Source organism: Pteropus alecto, unplaced genomic scaffold, assembly GCF_000325575.1.
Source record: "Pteropus alecto unplaced genomic scaffold, ASM32557v1 scaffold75, whole genome shotgun sequence".
Lineage (NCBI taxonomy): Eukaryota > Metazoa > Chordata > Mammalia > Chiroptera > Pteropodidae > Pteropus > Pteropus alecto.
The window spans coordinates 23,345,166-23,357,245 of NW_006440638.1; the positions used below are offsets into that span (position 1 = coordinate 23,345,166).

At 34.3% G+C, this 12,080-nt stretch overlaps 1 protein-coding gene across 6 annotated transcripts in view; it reads right to left on the reverse strand.

Annotated features, from left to right (window-relative positions):
• CACNA2D3 (calcium voltage-gated channel auxiliary subunit alpha2delta 3) overlaps positions 1-12,080 on the reverse strand; it is a 799,126-nt gene that overhangs the window by 34,406 nt on the left and 752,640 nt on the right. For 5 of the 6 annotated variants that reach the window (XR_003048003.1, XM_015593665.2, XM_025050813.1 and 2 more), the window contains one exon: positions 9,521-9,632. Coding sequence is in view for 5 of the 6 variants with exons in the window: in XM_015593665.2 (XP_015449151.1) it covers positions 9,521-9,632 (112 nt within the window). In the remaining variant the exon portion in view is untranslated. Of the gene's footprint in view, positions 1-9,099; positions 9,237-9,520; positions 9,633-12,080 lie in introns of those variants that run through there. The other variant, XM_025050815.1, reaches the window with a different exon arrangement.

The following is a 12,080-nucleotide window of genomic DNA, read 5'->3' on the forward strand; positions in this document are numbered from 1 at the left end:
TACAGAATGGGAAGCAAGAGCATTTAGGGAGATGGAGGTGGTTTCCTCCACCACTACATGGGCCTGACACTATAAAATTCAAAGTGACAAGACCTATTTTGACTTAGGTGATCCACAGCTCTGCACATGATCAGCCAACATGGCAAGGTGTACGTGAGTAAATGACATCAATGGGAAACCTGGAAGAAAATAAATGCACAGCCCTCAGTCTCCAAAGGGAAGAATTGAAACTTGGTATTAATCTCACTGTAGAGCGGAAAGTTGAGTTGTTTAGAAGTGAACTAAGCTCGTTTGAAAGGGCCAATGATTATTTCATGGGAAACTGAATCATATTTATTTACATGTTTTAGACAAGATTGAGTACAGTAGTTTGGCAGGAATCTATGGAGCAGGAGATACAAAAATATTTCAACAAATTAGTGTATGCTTGCAAATCAAGTGGTTAAACGTGTTACATTTTAACGCCTACAAATTTTATTATTCATGACACTAATGTACTCCCACTGGCAAAGTCTGTGTCTAATTTGTGTAATGAAGTATCTGATCACTATTGAATATGTGGAGTCCCTAACTTAGAATTCCAAATTTTTTATGAACCAAGAGCTCATCCAGGCAGTGGTAAAAATCCAAGATCTACTTTATCTAGGACAGTTTCATTGGAGTAAAAACCTCACCAACTACTTTCTTGGTTGAAACTATTAGTTTTACCTTCCAGGCTAAGAAATCTGGAAGAGGGGACTGACCGGAATTGTGTGGTTTTCCTACATCCCCGTCAACACAGATGGATCTATTGGATTGTGCTCTATAAAAATATCTCCTGTTTATGAAGCAATTACTCTGTGCTGGACACTATGCTAAGTATGAGGATCATAGATTTTTGTGTGTGTGTGTGTGTGTGTGTGTGTGTGTGTGTGTGTGTGTGTTTAACCCACATATAGATCTTATGAAGCAGGTATTATGCCCCTTGCAGAGGAGATGAGCAGACTGAAACCCAGAATGTTTAACTGGTTAAAGTCTTTGCTCTTAAGTGTGGTAGCCCAGACTGTAGTCCTCTCCCAGAGGCTATCCTCTCAGCCTTACTTAGTGAGGACACCATGTCCCCATTGTTCAGTGGATCCATTTTACAGGTCATTTTAAGAAGGCCCCTTGGGTAAGAACACCTGCAGGGCATTCGCTGAGAACTGTCTAAAGACTTGTGGCAAGTGGCCCACCCAGTGTGAGACCTCGACAGGAAATTGGAGTAGTTTGTAGGAAAATGGAATCCCGGAACTGTGGTTCTCTGAACTGTAGCCCACGAAACATGTCAACACAGCTTCGAGACCAATTACTTTCTTTCAGCTTAGCGGATAAATGCAAGGCGCGTGGGGAGAGGTGATGAGAGAAGAGAAGCGCGGCCATAGCTTTTGGGGCTTCAAGAAAGATGAGCAAAACTGGTGTTCAGATCCCAAAGTGAAACTGATGGCAACATAATTTTTATGAAAAGTGATGAGTGATACTACCAAAAAAGAGATACACTCAAAAAAATGTTAAAAAAAAAAACCCAAATCTGATTTGCCTTAGAAATCAACATCTTGTCAGCACTGAAATGTGACAAGAGCTTTAAAGTTCCAGCATGGGAAATGCTACATGTTTAATTGTATTTGTGATTACATTATTTTTCTTAACTAGTTATAAGTATTTAACTTAGCAACTGCTTTTCATTCCAAGGAAATCTTTGTGGATCCTTTTCTCAGCAAAGGTTGAGGGGGTATCAAGAAGAAAAGCAATGTATTGAAAAATAGTAAAGCATTATATTATTTTTAGATATCCAATTTTGTTAAACTTGTTGACAGTCACAAATACCCAGAAAATATGGGCTGAGTTGTTTTCGATTGCTGTTTGAATAACAGATTAATTTAATAATCAGTGGGATATTGAATGACGAAAATTATTGGTTAAAGCAGCCAAACCACCAACCCTAATGACATTCTTATGTAAATTCTTATTTTCTTTTAGGCTCCTGCATTCTTAATAAACCCTATATTTTTGAAAATCCTTTTTTAAACACTGCATACTGTCCCTCTGTTATAATATCTGTCTATGATATAGACAGATAAATGTCCACTTTTGGAGTTGCCAACTTAAGGTTTCTATTTAGAGCAATTGAGTCACCTCTTGATGTATTTTCCACATAAAACCATCAAGTAATTCTGGGAAAAGGACACAGAAATGGAGTTGGGAGCAGCCAGTCTTCGAAGGAGACCAAGAAGACTTTTTCTATATGGCTAGAACCACCTGACATGGTTTCCTGAGCTCTAGAAGATTGTTTAGGCACCGAGGTCACCTGATTTCTTCTAAGAGATGGCAGAACTGTTAACGTCAATCCAAGAGCACACTACAGCACACAGCATGTTCCCGTGGGAAGCACACAGTTCTTATGGTTTGCCGTACTTGTGGAGGAAAGTAATCGCTGCCTTGAGAATGGTTTGTAATGGACATAGTTTTGTATGTTCCATTGCGGGAGGCAAGATGTTTTTCTTTGAAAAAGATCTTAGTGCATAATTTCTGAAATACTATAATTTTCACCAAACTCAGTTTCCAACTCACTTCTGGCCAAATGCTGTAGAATTGTGTTATTTTTGAATGTTATGGCTCCTGACCTGAAGTTACCTACAAAGTTGGTCAAAAATTAGTAATTGTCTTAGAGAACGAGTTGTGCAAAAATTTCATTCTTTCCAGGCAAAAGTTGACAAACTTCTACACAAATGAGACGTAAAGCAGATATGCAAATCTGGCTTCCTGGTTCCACCAAACGTGTTGACCAGGATACTGAAAAGTCACCTAGCCATCAAGAGGGGAAAAGTGACAGAAGTCAGTATTATTTCTCTCCTTAACATGTTGCATTCTAAGAACACAAAGATCATACAAAACGTAAAATGTTATCTTCATAAATACTTTGACAAATACTCAGATATATCATCTAATAAATTTTATTTATGAAATGGAGCAATGAAATATAGAGAGAAGAATATAGATAAGAATAAAAGGGTTCAATCCATCTCAAGCCTCCAAGAGACTATTTTTATGAGCCTATTTTTATGAGCCTAGTTTTATGTGAGCATTGTACCATAATTTTATAACAAAGCCTCAAGAATATTTTTGAATTAGAAAAAAAGTTATGAATTGATTTCCCAACTAGTTATCCCAGGTGATCTATCAATTTCTAATCCTAAAATTGGAACCTTTCTGTCGTTCCACTTGGGCATCCTTTAACTCCATTTGAAGTCCTTTCGCTTTAGTATTGAAGTCCTTCAAGGGACTCGTTCTCTTTGACAGGATCAGAGAGGCAACACAATTTGGCTCTTACTTGTTCCTTGTGTCCTCTCTCATCTCTCCTCACCCCCAGATGTGTTCCAGCTTCCCTGTCCTTCTGACAATTTGTTGAACACAGCACAACTTCTCTTGCCTACACAAAGCTCTTCCCTCTGCCTGGATACTCTTACCTGCTAACTCCTCCATATTCTGGTGGTCTTATATCAGAGGTCACTTCTTCCAGGAAGCTTTCTGTGGCCAACCCAAGTCTCCCTTTTAAGTTTCTGTGTAACATTTACTCTCTAATCTTGGCACTAAGTATGGAGTATTGAGATTGCCTCGTTACTTGTCTGTAAACTCCATGAGGACAGGAATCATGTGTACCTCATGTATTACTGTCTCCCTACAGTTTTAGCCCAAGAAATAACAATCAATAAATGTTCACTGAAGTCCTATAATGCTTGTATTAAATGCGGTCATTTATTGAATACTTACTCTGTTCTTGGCACTATGCTCCATTTACAATATAAATTTTCCCACTTAATTCTTACAAGAAGCTTATGATATGCTTACTATTATTGTCTCCCAAATTACCAAGGAAGGAGCTGAGTTTCAGAGAGTTTAGGTTCTTGCTCAAGGTCATACAGTTAGCAATTGCTAGAGTTAGGACTCACACTCTGAACTCTGATTTCACAGCTCCTGCACTAAACTACGATACTGCAGTGCTTTCTTGTGGTTGCTTCAAATGTCCTCAGTCAGAATAGTAAACGATAAGATGGCAGATTGGGCAAGTATGGAAGCCACTCTGTGCTAAACACTTAGACATGCTGGGTAAATAGTGAAACAAAACAAGTATGTTTAAACACACAAAAAAATCTTACAAGAAAAGATACTACAAACCAAATTGTACATTGATAGCTAAGTGTAAAAAGCTAATAATCTGGTGCTGTCTGGGGCTCTGAAAACAAACTTTAATGCTAAACTACATGCTGCTCAGAAAAAAAATATTTACTGTAATTATATGATGCAGAAACTTCTAAAAACAAAAACTCACATAATAATTATTCCTAGACAGTCAATACCAATAAGATACATGACTAAAGCCCAAATATAAACCCCTCGTGAAGGGAAACTCAATCTCTATTCAGTTTTCACAAAAATAATAATTAATAATAAAGATCAGCTTATAGTCAAAAACGACAAAACACATGAGCAAATAATCCTCCATGACAAAAAGCAGACATACGAAACAAGAGGATTGGTACCCTCAAAATTTAAACTACCGAAACAATCTTTAAAGTTCTTTATAATCAGATATGGAAAATGTAAGAATAAGACTCTGTATAGAAGAATACATAGATTTTTAAAAGAAGCAAATAAACCTTCCAGAAATATAAAAAGAAATATTCATATTAAAAACTCAATGTATTCTTTAAGTAGCAGACTAGACTTGATCAAAATGAAATTTACTAACTCTAGTATAAGTTTATGGAAATTACCCAGAATAAAATACACAAACAAACAGAAATAAATTTATATCTAGATATACTTCAGTGAAACTTCAGAGCATTAAAGAGAGAGTAAACACTTTATAAGCCATTAGAAAAGAAAAAAGCCAGACTACTTACAAAGGTGCAAAACTAAAAGCCAGAAGACAATGGAATAGTATGTTTAAAATATTTCGATTTAGAGAGTATGAAATTAAATTATTCCGCAGAGTAATTAAATAAGATGCTTTAGACAATGAATGAGAGAATTTACCACTCTCAGAACATTCCTGAAAAACTTCCAAAGTACTGTAAAACAAAAGCAATGCTTTAAAAAAAAAAAAAAAAGCAATGGTAAGTAAACAAATTGTAAACATTTCATTTACGATAGGCAGCAACGATGATAATACAGCATTTAGTGGGTTTAAAACCATAATAGAGTTAAAGTGTTAGAGAATATTACATGAAAGAGATGGCAGGTAATCTAAATTATAGAGTTACAAGTTTTTATTCTGGAGGAGAGAAGAGATCTGACCAATTAAAATACATTTAAAAAGGATAGCTACTCAAAGAAAAATGTGTATACTTCACATACTAGCTAAAAAAATGAATAGAGATAATAAATCCAATAGAAGGTGAAAGAAAGAAAGGGAGGAAGGGAGGGAGGGAGGAAGGGAGGGAGGGAGGAAGGAAGGAAGGAAGGAAGGAAGGAAGAAAAGAAGGAAGGAAAAGAAAAGAAAAAAATGGAGAATAGAGGACATACAAAATGACAAAAAAATTTAATCCAAACTTTTTGGTAAACACAATAAATTTTAAAGATTAAGTCTACCAATAATAAAGGTACTTCAAATCCAGCTATATTCGATTTATAAGACAAAATCCAAACTCAAAATGACAAAAAGAATTGAAAATGGAGGGAAAGGAAGAAATATGCCTAGGAAATGTTATCAAAAGAACTACTATATCTATGTTATTAGGAAACAAAATAGACATTAAAGCATAAAGCACTTTCATATAAAGAAGATTATTACATAGTGATAAAAGGAATGATTTATTAGAAAGCATACCAATCCTGAACAGAGATGTCCATGGTAATATAGCTTCAAAATATAAAAAGCATAATGCATTGAATGACATGAAGGAGTTGAAAAATTCCTAAGCCTAGTAAGAGATTAAGTGACATCTAAAACAGACCCCATCCCTAAACAAAAGGAAACTCTGAAATACAATTAACACACTTGAGCCAATAGATACATATTGATATATTAGTTCCTGTACCCAGCTATTAGAGAATAAAACTTGCTTTCAGAAACACATGGACAAGTACAAGAATACAAAGCAAGTCTCAACACATACTAAAATATATGTGTTATACAGACCACAATGTCATTTAATTAGAAATCAATAAAAATTAAAAGATAGTCTCAAAACTCACATATTAGGAAATGCTAAAACACTATTTAAAAATGTATAGATCTACATCTGAAGCTTACAGGATTTCATTAACCAACGTCATCATAATAAAAAATAAAAATAAATTTAAAAATAAGTTAAAAAAATTTTAGATCAAAAAATTGTCAAAGTTAGAAAATTGTTGGAGCTAAATGAAATGAAAGTTCTATATATTAAATTTAACAAACTAGAAGAGAGAAATTTTATATAACAATGATATTATATATATAAAAATGAAGTTGATAAAGCTCAGCAACAAACACAAAATGTTAGGAAAAAAAAAGAGTAAACCCCCAAAACATAAAAGAAGGGTAATAAAACAGATAAGAAGCAAAATAAATAAAATAGAAAGTCAAAGAAACAACAGAGAGAATCAGATAACTAAAGGATGGTTCTTTGAAGAAAACCAAAACAAACACATCTCTGCCAGTACAGAGAGGGAAGGAGGAACTATGAAACAGAAAAAGGTGGGAGGGAGGGAATTAGGAGAGGAAGAATTATCTGCAGCAGAAAGGGAGGGGAGAGAAAAAGGGGAAGGGGAAGTAGAAGAAGAGGGATAGGAGAGGAAGGGAGAGAGAGAAGTTGATTTAAAAGGGGGCAAAATCACAAATATTACAGCATTTTTAATCAAAACAAAAAACTATTAACAAATGTATGCAACAAACTTAAAAAATGAGATGAAATAGGCAATTTTTAAAGAAATATAATCACCAAAATCATTTCAAAAAGAAATAGAAAATCCAAAGAGACATCTAACCACTAAAGAAACGAATTCGATAGTTGAAAATTTACTCAATGCAAAAGCAAAGAAATAAACAAAACACCCATCAGTTACTGATAGTTTTGTGGGTAAGTTTCACCAAACTACAAGAAACAGATCATTTATTGTTGTACAAAATATTAAGATATTAAAGAAAGAGGAAAAACTCCAGGTAATTTTGTGACAATAAAATGACCTTAATAGCAATGACAGTACGCGACAAAGAAACTATAGCTCACTCACTTTTTTTGAGCACAGAAGCAAAAGTTCACAATATAATATGAGCAAATGAATCCTGAAATATGGTAATATAGCTTCTGTTATTTGTTTTTTGAAATCATGATAATGAAAGTCCATCCTGGAAAAACAAGTAATTTTCACAGTAGACAACCCATCTACTACTAAAGACACTTATTATATATGTGTGTGTGTGTGTGTGTGTGTGTATTTGTATATATGTATGTATATGTATATGTATATATTTAAAAACTCAAAATGTTTCTAGATTATATCTATGTAAGTCAACATATTAACAAATTAAAATTATTTTAGTAATGGATATAGAAAATTTTTCTTTGATAAAATTCAACATTCATTGAAGTTTCAAAGAATAACAACAGCAGCAAACACCCTTAAAGCAGTTTTCTTTAACTTAATGAATGGTTAACCACCAAAAACCTCTAGCAATTTGGGAAGTGGATTACAGTTATGGTTGCACAACATTGTGAGTGTACTTAATGCTCTTGAATTGTACACTTAAAAAGTTAAAATGATACATTTTATATTACATTTTCTACAATTTAATAAACTCTATTGCAAACATCATACTTAACATGGAATTATTAGAAGCAATTCCTTTAAATTAGGAACAAGACACAGCTGCCTACTCTCATTGTTTCTATTCAACTACGTATCAGAAGTTCAGTACAATAAAACACAAAACAATAACTAAATGTGGAGATTGGAAAGGAAAATTTTCAGAAGTGATATTACTGTCTATGCAAAAAAGTCCAAGAGAATCTATACGCAAATTATTAGAACTAAAAGAGCAAATAGCAATTTGTTGGATATGGTATACTCGATGTATAGAAATTAGTGATGTTCTCATATTCTAGAAATTACCAAATAGAAAATGTAGCTTTAAATATATACCATTTATGATAGCAAAAAAAAACAACAACAACTATAAGCTGTCTATGTATAAATCTAACATAAAATTATAAAGCTGTATTGAAAGGCATAGAAAAAGACATATAAATAAAGATATAGTATATAAGAAAAAAGATCCAGTATCATAAAAGATAGCAGTTACCTTCAAATTAATATATAACTTATAGGAATTTTAATGAAAACCCTAGCCTAAATCATGGGAATTAATAAGTGAATTCCAACATTTATATGAAAGAGTAAAGAGGAAATAAAAGCTAAGACAACTTAGAAGAAGAATAAGGAAGAAATATTTGTTCTTCTAAATATCAATCATATTATCAAGCTAGAATAATTAAAGAGACATGGTGTTGACATAGGTATTGACAAACCATAAAACCTGGAAACAGATCTGCATGCAGATGGGAACTCAGCCCATAGCACAGGTATCATAATAAATCTATAGGAAAATAAAGACTATTCAATAAATAGTGCTGGTTAAAAGGCCAACTATATGGAAAAGGGTCAAACTAGACTCTACCTCATGCCACACACACAAACAAATCCCATAGGGATTAAAGTCCCAAATATGAAAGGCAACCCTTTAAAGCACTTAGAATAAAAATGTATGAGAATATCATTATCACATTAGGGTAGAGACTAATTTCTAAACAAGGAACACAAAGCAGAAATCATAGAAGAAAAGAAGAAATTAGACTACATTAAAATAAAAGCAAAAGAAAATTTCCATGCATTTACAGATATCCATAAATGTGAAGAGACAGAAAAACACATATACGAAGCATATGACACCAAGAAATCATATCCAAAATATAGAAAGAACACGTAATTATTTAGTCAGAATAGCTCCACAACCCAACAGTGAACTGCCAACAGGAAATAAAAAGGTCAGGAACCCCAAATGATGGAAAAGGAATCGTTAAAAAAAAAAGGCCCACCTTCATTAGGAATCAGGGAAATTCGTATTAAATCACCAAGAATCATTTCCAACACATCAGATTTCAGTGAATCCTGAAGATTTGGTGCCTTCAGTAAAGACACCTAAGAACTTTCCTTGAACAAACAGCTGAAATTGCCAACTGTCAATTAGGGAAAACACCAATTAGGCCTTTTTCCAACCACCAACAAACAGGACTAAAAATCCTCCTATATCCTAGGCTACGTTCTCATGCATTTTGAATGTTTCCCAAACTCTAAATGATCTCTCGAACAAAGCCAAGTGATGTTTCTTCCAAGCTGATGGAAATACTTCCTCACACAAGAGGGCAGCCATGCTTCCGTCTCTTCATGTAATTGTGTGCATGCCAGTCTCACTGGCCCATCTGGGAAAGTTCTATACTGAGCAGAAAGGTGGGGGGCTTACTTGGAGCAGTCTTCACAAGCAATGTTCCCTGAGGTTTCCTTGATCGTGCGTTCAGAGACAAATGCGGGATATTCAGTATCACAAGGCTCCAGGGTCTGTTTCAATTTCTGGGCTGTAGGGATAAGGAAAAAAAAAAAAAAATAAAGATAAAGAACGCGAAGCACAGGCTTTATTGTGACTGGCAGCCCATAGTAACTCAGAGCGCAGTTCCGCTTCTGCAGCTCTGTGATTTTTCTAGGCACAGCATAATGCATTATTTTCTAATTAGTCGAGTGATTTCATCTGCCAAGCAACTCTATAAGCTATAATTCCTCAAGCAGTTGTGTTGGCTTGATCAGCTATCATTTATGCATCATAAGAATTCTACTTTCTGGGACAACATCAGTCCCCAGGTCTGTGACCTCAGACTTTCTTGAACTTAGCAACAAACACATATGTATATCTAAATAAATGTATAAAATATGTTACACCATATTATTTAGGGTGAGACAAAGGTCATGATACAATTGCATGGTTTTATTACAGAAACAAAATTGAAATATGGACTAGTAAAATACGTAATGTCTTTGAACCACAGCCATGAGCGTAATCCTACTATTATGAAATTCCATGTCCAGTAATACAGCACTAAATAACCCTGGTACGTAAAAGAGTACATAGTAGGCACTTGGTAAAGGCTGTAGTTGATTAAATTATTTAAACAAGATAAGTCCAGTGAGCAAGTTCCAAAACCTAAGTCTCAACTTTTTAAATTTCTAAGTTGGGGATAATATAGTTCTATCAGAGGTTGATGAAGAAGTGAGAAGGAAAAAAAGAACAATATACGTTGAGTTCTTGGTACAGTATCTGAAACATAATGAGTGCTAAGTGAGTGTCAGTAAATGATAATAATAGTAATTGTAAATAACAATAACAAAAACAATGCTAGCATTCTAATGAAGCCATTGTGACATTACCATGATGGCTATGATAGATGTTATACCATAGTGGTATAATGGGTAAGGGGGAAGGCCCTGAAGTCACAGAAATTTGGAGTACAAATTCCTGCTCCATTGCTTCTAGCTAATCCTCAGTATTCTCATCTGTAAAGTGGAGATGCTAGTAGTAGAGATATCTTCGCTGGAGGTGTACTCCTTAACATTTTCTAATACCCAGAGTGCTTATAGGTTTCCAATACCTGAACTCAGCACAATGTTTTTGGCTGATGTTTATATAAAATAAAAAAACATATTTTTAAATATATATATTATATATGTTAGATCCATATATACAATTTACATTTAAAGCTGCATAACTCAATAGGATTTTAACAAAATAATGTGTGGACAAAGTCTCCTGTCAAAATACAATTGGTTGGATATCAGAACCATGAGTAGATGCTTTGTGGACTGTCCATTTGGGAGGCTGCTGGCACTAAGTGAGCCATTCATCACAGGGTTACTGAATGCAAAACAACTGTTTGGTAACAATCGGATAACCATTGGGTGATCAGGAAGCCATGCTCTAAGCAATTATATTCTAATGTAATTGTTTTTTATAATGCAGGCTTTTCACCAAGCTTTAATTATTTTGAGGAAATTAATTCGGTGTTTGTGATTGAAGTGTAATGCGCTGTAATTTTTCCTATTTAAAACAAAAGGAAGTAGACTTTTAATCAGCTTTTTTAAAAAATGCAGACCATGATTTTCAGGAACTGGTCACTGACATAAATAGGAGATACTCATGCTAACTCACAGGATCCTAAGGAATAAATGAACTAAAGCATTATAGCTCTCAAGAGTGACATGCATGCACACTTTCACTCATATGTATGCACATACACACAAAATCTTCATAAAATTCTAGTTGTTACAGAGTGTTACCATCCACATGCCGGGAGTTAGGCTAATTGTGTAGTAGCTAAGAGCACGAACCCTGAGGGTTGTGTATTCTGCCTCTGCTGTGTGATCTCAGATGAGTTTTTTTTCTCTGTCTTTATTGAAATATAATAGACAATTAGTTACTTGTATTTATATTGTACAATTCAATGAGGTTTTTTAAAAATTACAGTTGGCATATAATAATATACCAGTTTCAGTTGTATAGCATAGTGATCAGAGATCCGTATAACTTGCAAAGTGATCACCCCACAAAATCTAGTACCCCTCTTCCCCCTTACATATTTATTGCATTATTAACCATCTTCCCCATGCTACACTCTACACCTCCATGTCTATTTTGCAACTATCTATTTGTACCTCTTAATCCTTTTGCATTTTTTGTTCCCCCCAACCTCCTCCCATCTAATATCCCTGAATATATTCTCGTATCTATGAGTTTATTTCTGCTTCTGTTTTGTTATTGTTGAATTTGTTCTTTAGATTCCACATGTATGTGAAATCATGTGATATCTGTCTTTCTCTATCTAACTTCATTCAGCACAATACCCTCTAGGTCTATCAAGGCAATATCTTTTTCAATCCCCTTCCTTTTAGTCTGTGTGTGTTTTTTTAATCTGAAGCGAGTCTCTTGTAGGCAGCAATATGTAGGGGTCCTGTTTTCTCATCCATTCAGTCATTCT